This window comes from Pteronotus mesoamericanus, unplaced genomic scaffold (assembly GCF_021234165.1).
Source record: "Pteronotus mesoamericanus isolate MK-2021 breed Mesoamerican mustached bat unplaced genomic scaffold, CSHL_Meso_final contig_78, whole genome shotgun sequence".
In the NCBI taxonomy this organism is placed as follows: domain Eukaryota; kingdom Metazoa; phylum Chordata; class Mammalia; order Chiroptera; family Mormoopidae; genus Pteronotus; species Pteronotus mesoamericanus.
In genome coordinates, this window is record NW_026555258.1 from 27,505,326 (window position 1) to 27,529,682 (window position 24,357).

The 24,357-nt window shown below is 45.8% G+C and overlaps 1 protein-coding gene across 1 annotated transcript in view; it reads right to left on the minus strand.

The window, feature by feature from the left end:
- Positions 1–9,860: 9,860 nt before the first annotated feature.
- COL15A1 (collagen type XV alpha 1 chain) overlaps positions 9,861–24,357 on the minus strand; it is a 95,903-nt gene continuing 81,406 nt past the window's right edge. Inside the window, exons 31-40 of the mRNA XM_054584089.1 lie at positions 24,119–24,168; positions 23,905–24,006; positions 22,867–23,011; positions 19,118–19,182; positions 17,743–17,871; positions 17,535–17,594; positions 16,778–16,837; positions 12,553–12,738; positions 11,122–11,237; positions 9,861–10,125 (exon numbers count right to left, since the gene is read on the minus strand). Of these exons, the coding sequence (XP_054440064.1) occupies positions 9,912–10,125; positions 11,122–11,237; positions 12,553–12,738; positions 16,778–16,837; positions 17,535–17,594; positions 17,743–17,871; positions 19,118–19,182; positions 22,867–23,011; positions 23,905–24,006; positions 24,119–24,168 (1,127 nt within the window). The 3' untranslated portion in view covers positions 9,861–9,911. The remainder of the gene's footprint in view (positions 10,126–11,121; positions 11,238–12,552; positions 12,739–16,777; positions 16,838–17,534; positions 17,595–17,742; positions 17,872–19,117; positions 19,183–22,866; positions 23,012–23,904; positions 24,007–24,118; positions 24,169–24,357) is intronic.

The following is a 24,357-nucleotide window of genomic DNA, read 5'->3' on the forward strand; positions in this document are numbered from 1 at the left end:
GGAGAGGGAGGGAGAGAGACTTCACAAAGTTATTTATCTGGACACAGTGATCCTAGTGCCAGGCCTACCCTTTTTACAAGAGCCAACGACTCTCCTTTTGAAATTAAGCTCACTTTACTTGGATTTCTGTCCCATAACTAGAGAAGCTAGAATAAAACAGAAGTTGATACCTGCAAATGGGGACTTGTAAGTACAGAGGTAAGAGACCCTCAAATGGGGAATGGTTCGGGCCAGTAGTGGGAGGAGCCAGGAAGATTCCTCCTTCCTGGGGGAAGAAGCCAGCACTCCTGACCCGCTGTTGCAAGAGGTCCAGGTCAGAAGGTGTCAGGATGTTTGAATGGTTGGCTCTGTGCTACTAAAAAGGATGCTTCCACCAAAGCTGGGCTGTTGGAAAGCAGAAGGGAACAGCGGGCAGTAAAAGGGAGGCTTCTTCTTCGTGCAGTGAGATTCCAAACACACAGAGAATTTGATCATCTTTTTCCTGAAAAGAGTTGCAAAAGCAGAATTCTGTGTTTGGGAAGGAGGCTACCCTGGGGGAGCTGGAGTGAAGGGGGAACATCTCATCCTACAGCCACATTGACTGGAACAGCCCAGGGCCTGTGGGGACCTTCCCCATCACTCAAAGCTTCAAGCCAGTGTCAGCTCAGTCCCCAGAAAGTGGATCCTTCTCTAAGCCTGTGGTGAAAAGCAGAAATCCTTCCTCTCTGGGGTCATTTGACACTCCTCAGTGGAGTTCTCCCCAGTTGCCCCTGAGGCAGGGCCCCTAGGAGGACAGAGGAATTTGCTCCTCGAGCAGAGAAGTGAGTTTTTGCTGTCTCTGTCCAGCCATCCGTGGCAAGAGCACGAGTACGTTCAATAGGCATCTCAACTATAACCCGGTTGAACTGTTGCTGTTTCAATTATTCAACACACATTTACTGAGCACCTACTAAGTAGCAGATCCTCTTCTAGATCCTGAGGATACAATAATGAAGAAAATCAACAATCAAAAATGATTTACAACTTATGGACTCATTTCTGTACCAAAAAATAGGACTACCATCCCGGCAACTGGCCACGCCAAAAATCCCAGGAATCATTCTCTCACAATGGTGTGCTTTCTACAGGGCTCCTCCCAAACTTATCCCCAATCTGCCCACTCTTTACCATCTCCTCTGCCTCAGCCGTAGCCCAGGACACCAGCTCAGTCACCACAGTACTTCATCAGCTGGCCCACTTGCCCCCATAACCCATTCAGCCCACAGAAGTCACAGCGTTCTTTCCAAAACAATAAAAAGCTCGTACACTCTTTAACCAAGCAGATCTGCCAAGAACAAAAACCTAGACAGTCATAGCTATCTCACTAATAAAGAGAATGCCAGCAGCAGGAGGTGAGGGTTTGTGAGGCTCTTTTTGTAAAAGTAGAGAGTTAATGGTGGTTTTCTGTTTTGTGACAGTGAAAAATGTCGTAATGGTACATCTAATTATATGAGTTGCTGCTTCAAAAAAAAAAAAAAAAAAACAGAAACAAAAATAGCTCATGTTTCTTTCCTGCTTGAAGTTCTCCAGTAGCTTCTCAGAGCAACCAGATACAACATCTCAGCCCCTTAGCTCGGTTTGCAAGAGGCCGGTGCTGTGCAGCTCCACCCAGCCTTCCTGGTTTTGCTCCCTTCTCCCCGCTTCACTCTTACTCCTTTGTGCCACTTACACACACCAAGCAACTTTGCATCTTGAGGCCTTTACATTTGCTGTTCCTCTTGCTTGAGACGCTCTTCCCCCAGACCTTTGAAAACCAAGCCTGCCTGGTTTTCATTGTTCACAGAGAACAGGCTGTTCAAGGGGACTCTTCCTGTAGTCCAGGAATTCCAGCTAAAGCTGAGAGATGAAGACAAAAAGGCACAAGCATGCCCCTTCTCAAGAGAGCTGTCCACCATGGCACCAGAGTCTTCTCTGGGGTCTTCCTAAAAAGTGTGAAAATGTCACTACCAGCTATCCCCTATCCCTCCTTCTAATTTTCACAAGATGCCTAGGAACAAGAGAGACGAGGAGTTAGAATCACTTGCCTTGTGAGAAGAGGTGACCCTTCCCCTCAGTCAAATATTGGGGAGGCTCCAAAAATTCAGACACAGAGAGGGAGCCCCTGAGGGAAGAGGAAATCGGCATGGTGTCCCCAAGTCGGATATTGCTTTCTGATCCGCCCTTGGACTTACCTGAGTAGGGTAGAGGAAGGCTGGCATTGTTACAAGATGGCAGTAGGGGCAGAAGGGGAGCTGTGTAAATTCCTCCTGTCGCTTTGGCAAGCATAGAAGAATTTCCGGCTGGGCCAAGCGGACATATGGGAAGCAGTGAGGCTGGGGCCCTGCGGGGCCTCCCGGTGAGTCACCCGCATTTGAACGCCTGCCACAGTGAGGGCGTCAGTGGCCGCCGTTAGCCAAGAGGAGTGGGAACAGCCAACCCAGAAAGGATGGCAGCGCTGGCCCAGTGAGTAAAGAAACACTTGTCCAGCTTCCTCTCCTTCTGCCCGCCCTCGCAAACACCTGGAAGACCTGGGCCTTGAAGAAGGCAGGGGTGGGGATGGGTGTCTTCGAAACTGGTCATCTCCCTTCCCATCTGCATTTTTGTGGTCAGGATTTCAGCTCAGGAATGTTCTGTGTGAGGGCAGGGGAAAGGGAAAAGAGATATAATCAGAGTTTAAGATTGAAATCGAAAAGTAGGCTGGACTTTTAGTAACTAGGAAGCCTTGGTGTCTTCTGAGGTCTGTCCTGGGCCTGTGTGCCCTCAGGGTACCTTTCTCACCCTTCCCCATCAGCCCCACATTTCCGGTGGGGACCTGATCTTGCAGGCCTCTCGCCCAGCCTGCTGGGTCCACTGACTTCAGAAGCCTCTAATAAGCGAGGGATTGGGAAGCAGGAGGAATACAGGAACCAAGGTATTTTTCTTTCCTTCAAGTTTCTCTGCTTCCAGTGCAGCTTCTGGCTGTGGGGGCTTCCTCTCTTCTGACTCCAGATCCAGCGCAGCCCAATTTCTGCTGTTCGATCCTAGCCCCTGGGCTCTGGTAACAACATACCTTCTTCCGTTTACCCCTGCTTTGATAACATCTGGAGAGTCTTACTATGCCCTCTTCAGTTTCTCAGCTTTTCCATTGTTTATGGACCTAATAGTCTGCATCCAATTCCCTCTGTTTGAAATACTTAAAGTGCTTTTTGTCTTTTACATACACCTCAACTAATACACTTCCCACAGGATTATAAGGGTTTGTGCTCTGAGAGACTATGCTATAAATACAGCATGGTCGTAGATAGCATTTGTAAGCAAGCTGTTTTATGTTTGTAGAATATTAATATTAATAGCAACATATTTACATTAATCAAGACATCTCAATACAACTGTTTCAAACATCTCAACCCAAATGTCATCTCTTCAGAAGGGTATCTCAGTACCCCCTTCCCCAGTCAAACCCCTAAGCTTATTCTGTCTTCTTTGAGCAAATTTCAATACCCGAATTCATTTTATCTACGTATTTGTTTGCACATTTATTATCTATCTCCTTTCTACTGGAGTATACAGCCCTTGAAAGCATTTGGTCTTTCCTGGTACCCCGGTATGCTCAGTAAATAATGGTTGACTGACCAGCATCAGGACTTTGGGGAATGGAATGTGCACCATCAGGAGACCCTCAGCAGCCGGGTGTCACTTTGTCAAGTCTTAAGAATGGGGACTGAGTGTACTTTTATCGTATGTGAGTTAAATGAGTAGAATCTGATTTCTGGGAAAATATAAGCAATCCTGAAATATGTGAAGGTAGAATTAATGAAGAATATTTGAGGAAGAAAAGGACTGGACTTTGTGCTAATTTCACATCTAGAAGTTTAGGTTTTAAAAGAAATGTGAGCCTATTTTATTATCACAGGATGGTAAAGCCTGGAACATAATATTTAACAACCACATTATCAACAATCATTTAGTCAAACATTTCCCAAAACTCATTCATTTGCTTACTACCTTAACCACATGTCATTTGTACAATTAGTTATCTAATATTCTTCTTTAAACCAACACACTTTTTAAAACTTACATACCTACTTAAACTTCAGATTGAGTAAAAATAAATGTGAAGTTATGGTTTTGGTACTACCTATACTTATATATTTCTCACATACATGAAAATAAGCCTTAACAATTAAAGTTAATACTATATAAGTATTAACAATCCATATGTGTGGCATACGTATTACACATTAGGAAATATCCATTAGATATAACTATAAATTATCCTGACTTAATTTCTCATGAGATTTCTAGTGTATTACAATGCCTTCCACTCTATGAGATCTTAATTCTCTGTTCATTTTTATTTGGCTATAATTATTCTACAAAGTCTGTTTCTCAGAAAGGGTACCTGATCCTATAATTTCGAGTACTGACATTTCTGAAAGCATCTTTCTTTTGTTCTCAGTTTTGTTCTCTGGCTGCAATATTTTATCATAATAATCCCTAATTCACAGGATTATTTACACATTGCTACATTATCTTCTAATTTTTAATATTGCAAATGGAAACTCCAATGCCAGCCTACATCTCCTTCTGTATATAAGTTTATAGGATTCTTTCGTTATCCTGGGAAATGCAGAAATTTTAACAGATATGTCCTTGGATGGATTTTTACAATAATTCCACCCAGGACTTAGTGAATCTCTTCAATCCATAGATAATTCTCTTTTAGCTCAGGAAATTTTCTTTCATTATTTTGTTAAGTGATTGCTCACTTACATTCATTCTTTTTTCTTATTCTATGACTACTGCTATATAGGAGATATTCATTCTCTCTCTCTCTCTCTCAAATGAATCTATCTTTTTGTCTGTGTTCTGGAAGGATCATATTAATTCTTATGAATTTACCTGGCAATTCACTAAATCAGTTTGCAATAGTATATATGCTGCAGTTCTGTTTTATTTTGAGGTGCATGCAATCATGCATTTTATTTTCAAAACCTGTCTCTTTTTCATCTAGTATTCCATTTCACACTTCTTTTACCCTTTGACATTTCACCAAAACACACATTTGAATTTTTAAAGTTAGCCCCTGTTTCCCGTAATAATTCTTTTTGACAAAAACCATTTGCTCTGATTGATCTGCTTGTTCCCTTTTTGAGACTGTTTAATCTCTTCAGATGACTGAGGAGGTTTGGCAAATCAAATATTTATTGATATTTATAAATATGAAAGTTTATACTGAAAAGGCTTGACAGCTCTTTAAGGTGCTGTCAGCAATTGCATAAGTCACCTCGAGCTTTTCCCAAGCAATTCCCAGCGTGCCTTTGGTTCCAGCACCTGCTGGCACAGTCCTGTGGGTCACAGGCGGCCTGATCCCATTGAGGCAGGACAGTGTGAAGTTGGGAAAATTCTTTGGCAGGTGGAATGGGGAAACTGAGACAGCTGGGCAAACCAGTGGATCAATTTACAGCCAGATACAGAAGATCACAAAGGCGGGCAGCCCCTGGTGCCTAGCAACAGGCAAAACTGGTGCCGGACCTTGCCCCTGGGGTACCTTTTCCTCCCCTGGCCTATCACTGGCCAGGCGGTTTAGATCCCCCCTGACCTTTCCTCCCTGGAGATAACATCTAGGCCTCTGTTGTATTTCAGCTCCAGGCCCAGAAAACCAGCAAAACCAGGGGACACCAGGACCAGCTGTGATGACTACAGACCCATCCCATCCCTCACCCTCCTACCCCCTAACCCACCGCACCCAGGACCTACCAATTAGTGGAGACCATGACCCTGAAAGGCCACACCTGGAAAGCTGATGAATATTCTATTGAGATCCTCCGCTAGGACCACCCCTAAATTCCCAGATATTAAAACCCTCCAGTGGAAGGATCCAGCACTCAGTCTCCCTTCTACGAGCATGGCCACGCCTTTCCCTTCCCTCTCTTCCCCCCCCCTGGCATGTATCTCCTGAACTCTAAGGGGCTCTTAGGGACTTGCAGCCAGGGGAGAAATGGCCGCGGGAGCTCGTCCGGTCCTGGGCTAAGGCCCTGAACCTGTTCCGAAGGCCCCTTTTCTCTGACTCCTGTGAGCAGACAAGCAGCCCCACCTAGGCTCACTTCTTTCCTGTGACGTTTCTACTGAGTCAGAGCAGCCCCACCTAGACTCTCCTGCTGCCTCTTGTATCCTAGGCCCTCCCTTGTTTCCCCGTCCCGGCTTTAATAAATGTAATCTCAAAATCGCCTGGACTCACGTTGTGAAATCTTTCCTGCACAGAGTCAAGAACACCCGCACACTACCAGCTGGCCTGAGGCACACCTGCCTCGGGACTGGCCTCTGTCCAACAAAACCATCTCTCACCTTTTAAAATCTCGCCAGATGCTGCACCAGTTGCAGAATAAAGTCTGAACACTTTACCCAAGAATTCAAGGCCAGTGTGCTCTCTGTGTATCATTCCACCCCACACCCCCATACTCAGCCCTTTCTCGCTTCAGTGTGTCCTGGAATCCTTTTCTTTCCTTTTTTTCCCCCTAGCCTTCGCAACCTACTCATCCCCTGTTTTCTGCAAATCTGGACATATTTTGGGTGGAGAAATTATTCTTTCAGCACAACTCGTCTTGGGAGAGGGTGCTAATCACTGTCATGGGCACACAATGCACATGAAACTAATCAGAGTCCTTTCCAAGGAATCATGTAATCCCAGGCGGGAAGAGGAAGTCTTCACTTTCCTTTGTGGCCACTCGCTGGGTGGTGGAGTAATGTAAGCTTGGAACTGTCCCGAACAGCCCCTGCCACATGAAGGAATCTTGTCCTCATGTGGAGGGAAGGAAGCCACATACGGAGAAAAGTAGAAGCAAGACACACACACACACACACACACACACACACACACACACACACACGGGTCGGGGGAGAAAGAGAGAGGGAGAGAGAGTGGCGACGTCGCGTGAATTTCTTGTATCCTCTGTCCTTCGACTTGGTTTCATGAGCCAACACATTCCTTTTTTTTTTTTTTGCTTATGAATTTGACATGTGTTCCCCTTACTGACTAATGTCCAGCTGTGCTGGATTGCTGACAGTCACGGCATTCCACCGCAGTCTCCGGCTTGCTCTCCTTACAGGTCCAAGCAACATAGCGCAAGCCATGTGAAGTCCAGAGGCCGCAAGAAATTGGAGGGTGGCTCTTGTCATTTTTCTTTAGGCACCACCGTGCGGCCACACCCAGGCTGGCCAGGAGGATTCTCCTGGACCTTTTCCTTCATGCTTTGTCTCCCCCACCCCTCATCTCTCTTCAGCCCCTTTGCTTCTTTGTGCCCTTCAAAGCCTGCCTCCCCATGAGGTGTGACCCTGATATCGGTTAATATAGGACAGCTGCTTCTGTTCTTCTGGTTCTGCTTCTGGGCAGGGGACCCTGAGTGCCGCAGGCTTCAACTCGAGGATCTACAATATGGACCCAGCAAGAACCCAAAGCCCTGGCACACCGCAAAGGTGAATTCCTTGTGGCGTATTTTCCTTCCCTTATTATGTCTGAGAGCAATGGTCTATTTCCCAGCCTTGAGGTCCATTCAGGAGCAGGGTGAGGGCTTAGAGGACTTTCAGCCATTGTGCTTCAATTGTGTGACAAGACCTGGGTGTTAAACACACCAGGTGTTCAGAGGAGAAAGCCTGACAGAAGGTGGGCGGGCTCAGGGGAAGGCCTGATGTCGCAGATGAAGTGGACTCTGCACAGGCTATTAGCAGGACAGCTAGGCTAGACCTAGAGTGGGCAGGGCTTTCTCAGGATGGGGCAGGGCACGAACAGCCTGGCAAAGGGGCCTCTGTGGCCTGGCGTGTGGCTGGAAAGCTGGTTCACTGAGGGGTCTTGAATGCCAGGCCCAGGATTTTAACTCATTTTCAGAGTCTGAAAGGGGCTGGGGTTGATTCAGAGTCTCTCCTGGGACGCCCAGTTGATTATACCCTCCTCTGGTGCACAAAGAGGACTGAGAATTAGGATGTGGACCTCAACATCTCTTCCTGGGGTTAGCAAAAGGGGTCTCTCCTCTTTTTGGCTCTCCCAGAACCCCCACCCTGCCTGCCCCACTGTGACCCAGGGCCATGGCGGGCTCTGACCAAAATGGACAGCATTTTACTTTGTGGCCTCAGGAGCCTCGGGAGCCTCAGGCTCCCCTCCCCCAACATTTCCTGTCCATGCCAGGCACCCCCAGCCCCCCAGTCACTCCCTGATCCTCAACAATCCACCTCTGGGAATTTCCAACCTATAACTGTCTTCATTCCATGAGTCACTATAGAGAGTCTCATCACTCCTCCACTTAGGAAGTCCCTAAATGGAGGTTCTGGATTTTCTGTGGGGGGACAGTCAATTTCCTTCCTACCTCAAGGACTATTCGGGCGGATTCGCTTGCTGAGTTTCTGAGTGCAGCTGAATGGGAGGAAACGTTCCAGCGTGCTTTTTGCCTGGTGATGCTGTTTCTTCTGCAGGGTCAGGCCAAGAGGCGGGGAGTCAGGCTCTGAGCTGGGGGGAGCCTCGCACAGTGGTTCTTTGAAAAGATCCTGGGCCCTGGAAGGAGACAGGCCCCGACTCTAAACCTAGCCCCTGTCACTCACCCGCTGTGTGACCTGGAACAAGTGATTTCCTGGCCCTCAGCTTTTTGTTTTCATTTGTAGAGATAGAAATAACTACCTTGCAAAGTTATAAGGTAAATTGGGCTTATAATAAGTATGATGTGTAATGACCGGGAGCTGATATATTATGCTTATTTTATCCCAACCTTCTTGAGAGGAAAAAAGCAGACTTGTCCAAAGTCATGTGCTGAGAGAGTCACAGTTCATCCTATTTCCCACACTGGGGTTCTTCTGCCTGCCCCAGGCTGCCCCCCACAACAAAGTGGGAGAGAACAAGCAGAAACAGATGAGCATGATGGGAAAAATCTTCCTATTTTCCGAGCATCCCCTGAGGACGACATGGGTGGCAGTGACAAGGTTAGTAAACCCACCCCAGGGCCACTTCCACGCCAGTGGTGGAGAGTAACGGAACCGGGGGGGGAAAAAGCCAAACAAAAGAAAGCACCTGGAAAAGATGTTTTTATGTTCACTTACATGGCAAAAGGTCAAAGTATACAGCATGAAGGTATAGGTATCTCAGAAAATCCATCCTCATGAACCTGTTTGTTCAATCGCAGTCATAATTCAAGAGTTGCCAAATGGAAATCATAAAATCGGGTGGGGGGAGGGGGGAGAGGGTCACCGAGGGAAAGGTAGTAATTATGTGTTATTTCTTTTCTAATTTCAGATAACGTGGAGTTTAAACTTTTCCAGCAAGTCAGAGTGATATAAACAGATGCCATACTAAAATATGATTGTAGCAAAAATATAAAACTCCTAAAGCATGATGGCAATATTTTAGGGGAAAAAAACATTAAAGTCTGATAATATCAGAAACTACAAATAGGATCATTTGAGCAGTTCTGTATTTCTATATGAACAGCAGTTGCAAATGACTGCTGTATATTAAAGAATAAAGCATTTGGTCTGCACATAACTTAAAAAAGGGGAAACATTTCTAAACACTGACTTTGTAAGAAGACATGAAGGACATCTTATACTTAACAACAACGGTTAAAAGGAGGACATTACTTTCTGAAGGATGCAGGAGGCAGAATGCCAAGACCTTGGTTTTCAACTTATTCTTAACCGTGTTGGGATGTGTTCATACCACGTGGGGGTTCCCGCAGAACCTAGCACCAATATATGGATCAGATGTTTATCTTTGATCTGAGTCCTTGATGTCTTCAGTTTTGAGTACATTGAGGTATGTTTTCTTTGGTTGCTGTTGTGATGAACGTGTAATTAAAAAAACTAATATTTACAACATTTAAACATTTTAGATTTCAGTGTCAACTCTTCACATAAGAAAAACTGGGAAACTCTTCGGGATCATGGGAAGGTCATTACTTCCTAGCGTCTGTCATGAAACTGTTTTCAATACAGAGAACAATTAGCCTACTAGCGCAGCTATATGCTTTCTGGTCCAGAATCTTCCCTGTGCTCAGCGGGGAGGCCAATCCTGTGACTGCCACGTCGGCCGTTCGCCAGGCTTCACAGTAGTTATCCTCAAGACGCACTCCGTGGGTGCTGGAGCCGTGCCAAACGACCTTCTGGGGCCTGAAAAGTAATTTCGTTACTTTTTCCTTCTTTGTGGCGTATCTCAGTAAACAAATTGGCATTAAGTCTAGTGGATCAAGTCAAACCCCTGAACCCTCCACGGTCTGACCCCATGTCATCTCTCTATCCTCAATGCTCTCTCCATGTAGCTGAACACACTGCATTCTGATCATTTCCAGCCTGTCCTTATCCTCAAATCATACTCTGTGCTGTGTGAAGCTGAACTGCTCTCTGCTCAGGAGGCCCCTTAGTCTGGAGCAGCCTCTCTTTCATTTTCAGACCAGTGATTCTTTCTCATCTTTCAAAGTCTATTAAATGCTTCCTCTTACAGGAAGCCTTCTTGATTCTCAACCCCCTGTTTAGGTAAATACTTTCTCTGTGCTTCTATCATCTTCTCTGCTTTTCCATTTTACAATTACAGTGTTCTGTTAAGCATCACAGCTAGTCTGTGTCTGTCACCCCCTGTACGCTGTGAGCTCCATAAGGGTAGGGGCTGTGTAGGTTTATCACTCTGCCTTCCAGACCTGGCATCGGGCATGACACAGAGTAGATGCTGGGGAAAGGTTTGCTGAGTTGTTCTCTTCTTAATAGCATATCTAGTTTTCAAAGGATTTGGGTGCAGCTCACGGCATAGGGTTAAAGGGTCACCAAGAGTGGCGTTATTTACCACTTGTGAAGCACCGATTGCACTCTAGGTGTTCTCACACTCAATTTTCACACCACCTCTATGGGATAGATAGGATTATCTTGCACGTGTGACAGGCGAGGCAGCTGAGGCTCAGAGAGCAGTGCCTTGCCGAAGGTCCCATATTAAGGTCCTGGACCCAGGTCTCCTGGCTCCAAAGCCAGGATTCTCTCCATGGCACTCAGCGGCCTCACTGAGGCTTTATGTTGACAACACCCCAGAGGGGAAGCAGACCAAAGCCTCCCATGGTTAGACTGTCTCCTAAAACTGTCTATCATACCATATACTTTGAGGCTACCACCCCTACTTACCAAGAAGGATCTGTCATCACGTCTCGGCCATCAAAGGAGTATATTGGAACATGTGTACTGAACTGACCTCCATGGCCAGAAAAAATTGAGTCCCAATTATTGAAAAGGACTTGGCCCTGTGGAGACAAAAATGCCACATTAGAAGCATTATAGCATCCGCCTGCAAATGGACTAGCTATTTACTCATTCTTTAAGGCCAGATGTCACCTCACACTGAAGCCACCAACCCCAGTCATAGAATCTGGACAGAGTGGGAACTCAGGAAATGTTTGTGGTTTGATTTTATTATCCATTCTTGAATTCTTTTGGTTTTACTGTCTTGTTTCTTGAGGTACTTTCTCTTCTGATATGTATACAAAGTCTTGTCCCCATTAAAGTGGGTTTTAGGCCTTTATTTTATTACGATTGTTTTAAAAATTTTATATGCATGTGCTGACCTTCAAATTTGTGCCAGTCTACATTACGGGTGATGAGGAGATAAATCTCTTACTCCTTGCTCTGAAGGGGCCCTGTTTCCTTCAGCTATTTGTATTCTAGGCATACAAATAATTTGGGTGGCAGAATGTGGAGGAACAGGACTGGGAAGAGACAGAAAGTGCTGGGTGCAGGTAGGGTCAGGATGGAACAGGCTAGCCTCAAGGTTCCACACTGGAATGCTGGCATCCCAGGGGCCAGATGGTCTCAAAGGACCTTTGGGATATAGTGGGAGGTCAGGACCCAGGGTGTGCATGAGCAGTAACAGAGCTAACCCCCTGTAGTTTTAATGCAGTTGCTGTTTTCACGGTATAATTATACCAGTGAGGGATTCTATGAGGCCTTGCCTTGACCGCAGATCAGGGCAGAGAAGTATCTTCTAGGCTTTGGCAGCTTAGATGTGCCAAGGACACCAAGCCAGGTAAAGGAAAAAGGATCTCTGCTCTGGGACCCATGCTTACCAGCTGTTCTCTGGTGCCCCTGAGCCCATGCCCTACAGAAGGCAACCTCAGGTGGAACCAGGAACACCAGATGTGGGGGGTCAAGGAAACTAATTCTAGATTGTAGTGGCTTTGAGCAAATTTCTTTCTCCTTCTGAGCCTCAGTTTCCTCATCTGTCAAAAGAATAACTCCCATTTTTATTGGAAGTATCTATTAAGATAATGAATGTAAAGTACTTTGTAAACATTTAAAAAGACATATATGTGACAGAGATTATTATTCCTTCCTCCTGTCTGCTCCATGAGTCATACCATCCAAGCAGGAGGGGCTACTGTGAATATTATTAGAACACTAAATTCCTGAGAGGGAAAGTGACCCACCCAAAGTCACAGAGCCAATCATGGACAGGCTGGGCCTTGAACCAGCTACTTCTGATGACGTCAGAAAGTGGAAACTGCCTTCAGTCCCTGGAGACCAGTGCATCCAGAAAGCAGTGGAGACAATATTTATTTTTACCTTGAGGTTCACTATGGGAAGGCTATATCTCTCTGCTTTCCTCACAACTGTTGAGAGATCTTGCAAATGGGAGGATAAGAATGCTCGGTAGGTGGCCCACAGTCCTGCAGCTCTGGCCTGCTGGAAGCACTGAAAGTCAGCGCGAACGTCCCCAGAAAATGGCATGTTCAGAGCAACCAAGTGGAGCTGAAAAAATTGAGAGAAGACAGTGCAGTTAAATAGTTAAAGGCAAATCCCAAGTCTCATAACCATCTCATGTTTCTGATGAGATCCCAGACTTCTTTCTCAGAATGGAAGGCACGCCCAAGGGCGTCTTATTCCATCTCCATCTGCCAATGGAATTTCGGCCCCAGCTTGGCCATCTCTAGTGGAGGAGAGCTCGGGTCTCCCAAGCAGCCTGTGTCAGCTCTCTGAAGAGCTCTAAATGGTGGGAAATTCTTCCATACACGAGGAAGACAAACTAGAATAAAGCACTTCAGAGATCTGAATCCAACCTGGCTGCCATTTGTTGGAGACTCCTGGGTCTAGTTTAGTTTCCAGGAGGGTTTTAAGTTGCCTTCGGTCCTGGATCCCTGAACAACAACCTGCCTCCTGCGCTTTCTTCTACCTCCCGAGTAGGCCTGGGGCTGGTCCTGAGGGGCCAGAGTGAAAAGACATTAAAAGGAGAAGGTCGTGACAATTATTACTAAGACTGCTGGGAGAGACCCTTTTGGAAACATGGGGTCATACAGTCATTCTAGCCTCACTTCCCTGTCACCTTGGTCAGCAGCCAAAATAAAAGCCATTCCACAGCATGGTTTCACCCACACTTTTGCTCCCAAACCCAGCCTTCTCTCCCAGCCCTTCCTAGCGTACCCTCTGGACTACTTCCACAGTCAAGGAGTGGTCATCTCCCTCCTCGATCTCACTTCAAGAACAACTTTTCTCTCATCAGCATAGGGCTAGGGAGGGCTAGTGCAGGACCTGGGTCCAAGTCTCCAAAAAAGAAAAATACTTTAAAATATTTTAAAGCAATGGACATGAAATGAGCCCTAGGTGGTGAGGCATGAGGTGGCGGGTGCTTCTTTCCCCATTTCTGCTTTGCCTCTCAGGTATGAATGACTCCAGTACCAAGTGTCATCACGTTGGTATTCTTCTGCTTTATCAAGTGTGCGGTCACTTGCCCATAGCTGGCCATGAACTACAATGTCCAGACTGCCCCATGCATCTCTGCACTTCTTTGTACGTTTCTCTCTATTTCCCCACTCCTTTCTTTCCCCTTTGCAAAAAGGACAGACTTCAGGCCTGCCTGCTACTTCTCCAATTTCTTTCTGTTTATCTCTCCCTGTTTCTGCCTTTATCACCATGTTAGAGGGAAGTCCAGCACAACCCCCTGACCCACACCCCCACCTCCCCACTGAAATGAGGCTTTCCCCACAGCCCTCCGGGTAGCAGCATTTTATGCTCCTACATTCCCAGACCTTAGGGTGGGGAAGGGGCTTCAGCACGATGTTTGCTCCCCATGACCACTTCCAGGCCACCAGACTTCCAGGCCCACATATAAACCCTGGTCCTCTGATGCTCTTGCCACCTTGCTATACTGCCCCTTCCCCTGGCTCCCTCCCTTTTATGTATCTGCAGACTGTGGTACCCAAGGGAAGAGGCCCTAAGGTCTCATAACCCTCCAATCTGTGTCCTTCTGGTGCGTACACCAAAGGGCAGTCACAAGAAGCCTGGATGACATTTGGCTTCCCCAATACTGGGAGATACCCAGGAAAGGTGCAGGGGTTCAGGGCTTCTTTGCCATGTCTACAAATCCACCCATCTCCACCTCTCCTTCATTAAGGGTACCCACAGACAAATGCCTGGAATGATGGCTGTTTCTGAACGGTGGGATCAGGGGCTTTTGTGCCCTCATGTTTCTATATATTTCTCAAATTGCTAGGATATTTTTATAATGAATATGTATCATTTTTATGAAGACAATAATGTTACAGTAATCAAAATGTTTAAATGGTGATTCTGTGGATGGTTGTAATTTTGGGAAAGTTACAGGTGATTTACTGTTTTCTTCTCCAATCTTTGTGTTGCTATTGATTGTCTAAACTTTCTACAATGAATATGTATTACTTTAGAATTTATAAAATATTATTTTAAAATTGCTTTAGCTACTACCTTAACTTCTCCCTTCACAGCTGGCCTTTTTCAAGAGTTACCTATACTTTCTTCTCTCTTTCCTCACCTTACCTCCCATTTACTCCTCAGCCAGCTAGACTCTGGTTGGCATCTCTCCAGGCTACGGTATGTTTTCACCCACACTTTTGCAGGAATGCTTTTCTTTTGTTTCTAAATTTGAAGGACAGCTTTTAGTTCTCTCTCTTTTTTTTTTAAATTTTCACCCGAGGACATGCTTATTGATTTTAGAGAGGCAGGAAGGGAGGGAGAGAAAGAGGGAGAGCAACATTGATATGAGAAACATTGATCAGTTGCATCTCTTATGTGTCCTGACCGGGGATTGAACCCGTAACCTAGGTATGTGTCCTAACCACCAGAAACCAAACCTGCAACCCTTCAGTTTTGGAATGACATTCCAACCAGCTAAGCCACACCAGCCAAGGCGGAAAGACACCTTGTAGTTGTTTCAGTGGATTTCTTGGCAGCCTTCGACACTGTCGGCACCTGCCTCGTTTGGCATTCTTTCTTCCCCTCTGCCTATGGCATCTCTGTTTCCTTCTCTTTCTCATATTTCTTCATCAGTTACTCTTTGCAGGGCCAAGATGGGGGCTCTTCATTGTCCAATCTCTTCTCACTGTAGAGATTTTCTTTTGGGAATCCTACTACCCATCATCATTGCTGTGGCTCAGCTAAAGACTCTAAGTCAGTATCTCCAGACCAGACCCACTGTGGGGTTTCAAATCTTCCTACTCTATTCCCTCCTGCAAGTCTCCACTCAGATATCCTACAGGTAGGTGCCTCAGACTCACTAGACCCCACATGAGCTTCTGTGTGGCAAATGACAGCAGTATAGGAAACATGCTTCTGGTGTCTGCCAAACCAACGCCTTGTTCTTTGCTAAAATGCCTCCATGACACTTGTTGAAAAGCGTGCTCTTAGGCCATGCAATCTTGGCTACTTCTGATTCATCTGGGAGTGGGCGATTGACCCAAGATGGTCTATATAGATTACCTCTCTCACAAGTCTGAACTGAGTCAGGGAGTGCTGGGCTCTGCGGCTGTAAGAGCACACCGAGTTGGGGCCAGAATCAGTGCCATGGCAACCCAAAGTCGTGTGTAACCTTTGTAGAGATAACCTATGTCTGTGTGTTTGGGTGGGGGTGGGAGGGAGGCAGGAAGAAAGACCTTTGAGCAAGCTGCTCTGCAGAGAGAGGGGAGCAGACTAGTAGCAGGGACAAGAGTTGTACTTCCTGCAAATAACCCTGAAAAAGGAACTATCGCCACTCAGGTACTCAAGCAAATACCCAGACATCATTCTTGATCTGCCTCATCCACACCTCCTTATACACAGTCAATAAGCAAATTTGCCCTTCCTGTCTCGTTAATTTTTCTCCAATCAACCCACTTTTCTACATGTTTGCTACTATACCATCTGATCATAGTCCAGATGGTATAGTAGCTGCTAACTGGTCATTGTGTCCCTGGTCCGGTCCCCCTAGCCCTTTGGACACTGTACCCCAGGTAATTTCTGAAATGCCGATCCTATAATTTTCTTCCTAAAGCCCTTCATTGCTTCTCATTGCCCAGTGAAGAAGGTCAAAGTCCTTAGTTTGGCTTACAGGCTTTTGATGATTAGTCCGTGACCTTTGCAGACTGAGTATCTCCCTCACACCTTGAATTCTATTCCTTCAGCCAGCCTGAAATCCTCAGAATTACAGAAATGTACAGCACTCCTCCTTGCCTCCTCTGTTCCATATGCCCTCTACCTAGAATTCCCACTCTCTTCCTCCCGCCTGGCTCTCTCCTGCTCTCAACCACCTTTTAGGTCTTAGTTTAGAGATCACCTCCTCTAAAAGAGGCAGATTTCTTTGGCCTTCCTCACATCCCCAGGATCCTGTGTTTGCCTCACCCAAACAACATACCACATTGTACTATAGTTACCTATTTTTTGTTTGCCTCTCTTGCTAATCTATATGCATCTTGAGAGTAGGAACTGTGTGCCCAGCATGGGACCTAGCACATAGCAGACACACATTCAGCACTTGCAGAGTAAATGCATGAATTGTACTTACTGCTGGCCTCTCATAATGGACATTTGAAACAGACGCCAGTGGAGGCTGGAGCGGATGTGGCTATTATGTAAAAAAGGAAAAGAAATAGTTCTGAATATTTTCATTTCACTCAACCTGTTCTTCAGAGTACATTGATGTGCAAGTGCAATGATTCTTGAGAAGATATTTGGAATAGTTTGTCATGGTCTGTGGGCCACTCTTAACCAGGAAGAGTTAATATGCTCGAATAAAAAAAAAAGGCTCAGAAAGGGAGCAAATAGTCTCAAGTGTTTTAGAAAGAGCACTGAGTCGGGGAAGCAGGAGACTCATTCACTTAACAGAGCAAGTCACCTCTTCAGGGCCTGTTTCCTCCTCTGCAAAATGAGGATAGTACGTGCCTCAAAGGGTTGCTGCGGGGTCAAGAAATGGACAATGTAAGTTGCCCTCGAGTGTCAAATATTGAATGGCTCTTTTAAATTGCTTACGGCAACCATGCTAGCACAGATGAATAAACTGAGGCCAAGACAGGGAAAGCTCCTTGCCCGAGAGGATGCAGCTACGACATGAGAACAGATGCCCAGCCCCCGGGTCCAGCGCTCCCTCCACTCTCCAGTGAGAGCATTCTGTCTGCACCTGGTCATTCCTGGGCTTCTGGGAGGTACCGAAGCATGCAGGGCTGGCTGTCCAGAGTTTGGAGAGCTTGGTGCTGGGTACCAAGGGGGACTCAGTACATGCTGATGAGGGAAGGAACAAGATGTGAGGCAAGAAAACTACTCACGTTGCTGGAGAGCGCAGGGGGTGGAGGGCTGTCGGCCGGAATGGGGATCAGTTCTCCCAGCTTTAAGAAAAAAAAGCAGGACATTGAAAATGAAACAACTGGAAGCTGGTTGCCTCTTTTTAAAACAGAAAAATAGCATTTACAGGAGTAGATTATTATTTTTCTAGGGTACTTAGAGGCGGTTTTTTAAAAAGAGTTTAAGAATTACCTGTAATTTTTTCCAACCATCTCTGACACGAATGAAAAACTCAGTGCTGTCCCTCAGGTAGATGAACGTCCCTTCTATCACCAAGTGCGCTTTTTGCAGCATGTCATCCATGTTGCTAAAGGCTGTAACCTGTCAGGTAAATTTAAAATTCCAAACACCGCAGTTATCATGAGGCAGTGGCACGCCTGAAAAACCGGCCTCTTGGTCAAGTCCAATATAAGCCACCCGCCTCACAGCAATGAAAAGGCTTATTGTGCCATCTCTAACTTCACTAATAACCAAGGGACAGTCTAGAACCAAAAACATGAGTTACCTTGAAACACAACTGTAAATTAGAATAGAGATGTTAAAACGATGAGATAATATTCGGTGAGTGTAAAGACACTGACGAGCTGTAGGCAGAGTTGCCTTTGTTGGGTGACAGGTTTAGCAAAATAATTGGTAAGTTTTGCCTCTTCCATTTGTGTGAGCTGCTCAGTGGCACTGACGTGGTTAAACCTGCAAGCTCATGCTGCTCCTTAAAGAGTTTCCAGTTTGTTTTCACTTAGAATAAGAAATGAAGCAAGAGAACAATTCTACTTAGGCCTTGAATCTTTTTTGCCTTGCTGGGAAGTTACCATATTAAATACCCGATAGAAAATGAGGGTCTGTCATTTGTGTCTAGAAAGCTGCCAAAGGTTAGATAGACATCTTGGCATATCCAGACATAAAAGCTGCAAAAATCTATTGAAAAGCATCAGGTCTCAAAGACATAACAGCCAAAAGAGCTTTTATTTTTCATTTCAACTGAGGAGCGTTATAAAAAATTAATTTTTACCTAGCCTTGATGATAATGACTGTGTGCCTCAAAATGGCTTAGAAATCTCCCAAAGGCACCAAATATCAAAATTCTATCATCCGCTGGACTCTTCTTCCATTTGGCATGCCAGTTTTCCAACTAAAAGCCCGCAAAGATCACAGAGCATCCCTAGGACTCCTGACATCCTCGCAAGGTCTGCGTCCCTCTGCTGGTGCCTTATAATAACCTCCGGGCACTCCGCCCTGCTCCAGGGGCCTGCAGGGCATGGAGCGTACACGGGGCGTTCTTGGGCAGGACAGAGGAGGCCTGCAATGGTGCTGTTTACACTCTAGCGTTTGTGTTTTTTGATCTAATACGATTGGTTCCAGTTAGGCTTCAGTGAATTAAGGATTAAAAGGATACAACTTAAATCATAAATGATTTTGCATTCTGTGTCTTTTTACTTAATAATCATCCAAAAAAAATGATAAATACTCTCTGTTCATGGAATCGCACCAATGCTATTGTCATGCAGCCAAAGTGCTAAGTAAATCCATCTAAAGCAGAGGATGAATACATACTTATAACAATACTGACCAGGTTTCTGGATCCGGGAAGCCCGGGTTGTCCTGGAGGGCCTGGCGGGCCTGGCAGGGCCACAGCTAAGACAAAGCAGGAAAGAAAAGTTAGAAAAAGTCACAGTCTCTGAAAAATGCCTCAGGTGTGAGCTGGTCACCGAGGGAAGCACATGCAACCCCAACCGCAGTGCTGCAAAGGATGGACGCCTGCATCTGGATCTTGGGCACCCGGGACCCAGCATAGGACTCAGCCGCATGGACTGGTTTTGGGGAGAAGTGGGCTTCTTCTTCTTCTTTAAAAACAAACAAACAAAAACTATACTTAAAGAAAAAATCCTCAACTGAAGATAAGTTTACTGATATTAGAGAGAGAAAAAGAGAGAAACATCGATGTAAGAGAGATGCAGTGGTTCCCTCCCAAACACACCCTGACCAGGAATCAAATCTGCAACCTTCTGGTGTACAGGACGATGCTCCAACCAACTAAGCCACCCGGCCAGGGCAGAGCTGGGCTTCTTGATTATATAGCACTGGATGAGGCCCAGTCCAGGACTTTTCAGTCTTACACAAGTGAATAAATTCCCCTTGCTGCTGTTGTTTGTATAAGTCAGTCTGAGTTGAGTTTTCTGTCACTCTTATCCAAAAATGTACTGACTCCTACAATTTACTTCATCCAGGAGACAAGCTAGGTAACAACAGAACCAAGAAAGCAGACTCAGAAAGAGGAAGAGGAGGTGCCAGGCTTCAGAAGGAGAGTGAGGCAGTGAGGTGACAGATGCCTAGGCTTTAAGGCTAGGAGGCATGACTTCAAGTCCCCTATTTGTCAAGTTTCAGCTGTGCAACGTTGGGGAAACAGCAAGCTCTCTGAAGCCTAGTTTCCTCATCTGTGAAATGTAAACAGGCATTTGTTCTTCACTGGGCTGTGGGGGAAACTGAGAAAAAGACAAACTAGGAATGTGCTTTGCAAATTGTATAGCATTCAGTCAGAAGTGCTTACTTAGCTTTTGAAGAGTCACAGTGCCCTGACTAATGAGATCAAGGCTGCTGCCCTCTTCCTTAAAAAAATGCCTCTGTACAGACATAGTTCTACATAAAATGTGAGTGGGACAACAGCTCCCTGGGGCACATCCTTGAATTCTCAAGGAGTTTATGATCCCCCCTGCAAAAGCCCCAACTTTAGGCAAGCATAAAGAAATATTATTACAGCTTTTCCTTTCCTTCTACCTCTTCATAGGAATAATCTCCTATTCCCACCCCCACCCCCTCCAAAAGTCTGTAAGGCTCTTGCAAAGTTAAGGAGGTTTTTACAAGTCCCAGTAAAATTACTGCATCAGATTTTTCAGGTCATTGCAAATAAGTCTGCAGTTCCAACATGGGGCTTGACAATCCATACATATGTGATGAACATCCAGAGAAGAGCTAGCCAGACAACTCGGATTTGGAGCCCAGCCATGCCTCTTACTAGTATTTGTGACCTTGAGCAAGTCTCTTAACCTCTCTGAGCTTTAGTGTCTTCATGCATGAAACAAGTTTTATAGCATCAATAGTGCCCATTCCATCTGTCCCCCAAGGTGGCTGTGAAGCTAATACGGGACAATGAATATGAGAGAGTTGTAAACTGTGACTTGCCATACATAATGTGAGAGGCAATCTTTGTTCTATTAAGCAAGGAGTCCTTGGGACCCTCCATGTAGGGCTATGATGGGCAACAGATTCTCTGTATCCTGCACTCACCCTGTGATGTCCCTTCACCTCTTGTGATTCCTGCTCATCCCTCAAGGCTGAGTGGGCAGCTGTGGTTTTATCCACCTAGCACCTTCTTTCTTTGCAGGACCAGTATCCTTACCTTCTCTTGGGATCCTCCCCTTCACCTCTGCAACCATTTGGTTCCAGAAGGAGCTGCCCTATTCTAGTGGGATCCTCCTGGCCACAGGTGACTAGTCCAAAGCTGGGCACCTGGCCCAAGTCAGGCCAGTCAAAATCCTTTCCCAGGACTTGCCCTATCCCAGAACTTTTTAAACGAACACTGAGAAGGAAGGGCAAGATTTGCAGCTGACAATAAAAGCTGTAAGTTGTCAATAACCTTATTTCCCAGCCTGCAGAGGATGTGGTCTGTGGTAGAGAAACATGAAGTCAGCGTACAGAGAGAAGCTGAGACAGGAGAGGGCCAGAGAATCCTCGTGGGGTTGAATCTCTGGTTCTGGCTGTAGCTGAGGTCCTGCTGCTTGTCTGCCCCCTCACAAGCTGACTGTTCACCCCTTCCTTCACATCCAGTGCATTTCCCTCTTGCTTGATCTAGTCTGAGTTACATTTCTGTCACTTGCTGCCAAAAGACCCAAGACTAAGTCAAAGCCCCAGCCCCAATGTCACCTTCTATGTATAGTTCTCCCTGGTGTCCCAGACATTGCAGGTATCTTTCCAGGTGCGCTTCTACCACACCTGGCTCACGCCAACCCAAACAACCAAAAACGATGCAGTCACGCTAGTACTAGTAGTATGATTTTCTACCATGGGCACAGTGGAAAGAACACAGCTTCAGAGCTTCACTGATCTGGGTCCTAAACCTGTTGGTACCACTCATTAGCTGTGTGACCTTGGAAAGGTTCTCAAATGTCTCTGGATCTCATTTTCCTCACAAAATGGGGATGCTGATACTTTTTCTGGAAGGGCTTTGTGAGAACTCAATAGAATAATGTAGTAGAGTGACTAGCAGTGTTCCTGGCACTTGGTAAATGGAGATTTTCTTCTGTTCCACCCATTTTTCGCTTGAGGAAGTGAGGCACCAATGGGTGAAAGAATCTTTACATAGAGAATTGGAATCAGTGATGGTCCTCAAATTCCTTAAGGACCAGGCATAGGCAAAGCAGTCAAGAAGTTTCCACCCACATGAAAAGATACTGACATCATTAGTTTCTAGGGTAATGCAAATCAAAACCACAATGAGATATCATCACTTCACATGCACTAGGATGGCTAGAATAAAATAAAAAGACATAATAATGAGAAGAGTTGATGAAGTTGAGGAGAAATTGAAACTTTTGTACACTGCTGGTGGGAGTGCGAAATGCTGCAGCCACTTTGGAAAGAGTCTGAGAAGGTTCCTCAAAGAGTTAAACGTGTATGACCCAGCAATGCCACTCTTAGGTGCATACCCAAGAGAATTGAAAACATATGTCCATGTAAAAACTTGTACACAAACATTCATAACAGCATTATTCCTAAGAGCCAAAGAGTAGAACCAACTCAAATATCCATCAGTTGATGAATGGGTAAACAAAATGTTACGATGGAATATTGAACAGTCATGAGAAGTGGTACAATGTGATGAACCTTGAAAACATTGTGCTAAGTGAAAGAAGCCAAACACAAAAGGCCACATAATACATGATTCCATTATATAAAGTGTCCAGAATAGGCAAATATATAGATATAAAAAGTAGATCTTTGGTTACCAGGGTCTGGGGAGAGGAGGAAAAGAGGACTGTCTGCTAACTGGTACAGGGTTTCTTTTTGAGGTGATGAGAGTGTTCTGGAATTGGAATGGTAATGGCCGTACAACCCTGTGAATATATTAAAAATCACTGACTTGTGCACTTTAAATGGACAAATTTTATGGCATGTGAATTCTCAGCTTTTCAAGAAAGAGAGAGAGAGCAAGCCAGCTCCATCCAGGAGACAACTCTTTGTCAGTGTGGCTGACATGCCACCAGATGAGGTGACCCTGAGCACAACAGCAGCATAAATGAGGGCACCACTCACAGTACTAACCTGCCCCTAGGATAGCCGGAGGTCCTGGTGGCCCCGGGGGTCCTGGTGGCCCAGGAGCACCAGGTCTTCCGAAGCCAGGGGGCCCAGGCAGGCCAGGAACACCTGGGGGGCCCTGAGGCCCAACAACAGCCTCCCCTTTCTGGCCCTGTCAAGGCAAATGCACAGAAACAGGAAAGAGAAAGCACCATTAATCACTAGAAGTCCCATCTATTCTTTTTATGAGGGCATTTGTAAAAATTCAATAAAATACCAGGTATTGTCATCATTATCCTCCACTTTGGGCACAATTTGAGTGGTGTATGACTTAGAGAGCAGCAGCCCAGTCATTATGCTGAATGACACTCCAGAGAACCCCGGGGAGCCCTGAACTCAGAGGAGCCCCTAGAGATCATCTAGTCTAGCCTTCGCAGTTCACAGATACAAAAACTGTGACCCAGACTGAGGATAGGACTTGACCGAGGCCTCAGAGCAAATTAGCATCAGAGCTGAAGTGGAATCCTTGTCTCTTGGCTTTGCTGGGTCAACTCTCACGGCAAGCTCTGGGACTGGAGTTGGCTTATGGTCCCTGAAGGTCAATGATTGTGTCATAATCTTGTTAGAGGCATCATTCAATTTTCCCTTTTGTGGTCTGGAGAAACTTGTCAGCCTAAGAAGACCAGGCCTATCTAAGAGCTCCCTCTTTGGTGAAGCTTCAAAAGAATCGAATAGTCTCTCTGAAAATATCTACCTCACCTTCCATTCTGCCTCCATTATCTGATGTGTTCACTACTAACATTTCTTCATGTTCAGCGAACATTTTTCCACCATGAACATGAATAAGGCACCAGAGTTAATGACCTAGAGTAACTACCTGAGTGTACATAGCCTTGGCTAGATCCCTGTCCTCCAGGGGCCTCAGCCAAGCTCCCCATCGGTCAACAAGAGGCCGATACCCAAGTCCTGTCTCAGTTTGTGGTGCTACGACTGACCCTTGATCTCCAACTGCCTAGTCACATAGAGGGGTTTCAGGGACAGTGATGTGAAAGCGTCACTACTCACAACCAGGCCTGGACTTCCTGGCAGGCCTGGAGGCCCTGACACTGCAAACTCGTCAATAGAGTCTCCTTTTTCTCCTCTGAGCCCCCTGTCTCCATTCTCTCCCTGGAAGCAAACAACATTCAAAGAACATTTAGTCAGAGTTATATGAACCAGCCTCTGATATAAGCCCAAGAACTTGGGAACATAGACCCAAGTTTACAAGAGAAATACTTACCCTCAAATGGTTCAGAAAATGTCTCAGGTAAGCTGGATCCACTGGAGGGCCTGAAAAAGAAATGCTTCATAAAATTTGCGACCATAATCTCAGAAATTTAAAAATAAAAGTCTCCAAGTTGGCAACCATTATTATTTTCTAGAGGAAGTGGCTCCTCATTGGTTTAGCTAACAGAGTGGGCACTGGGCTCGGAGACGGAAACCAGTCCTGACTGGACCCCCATCCCAGACATTGCGGGG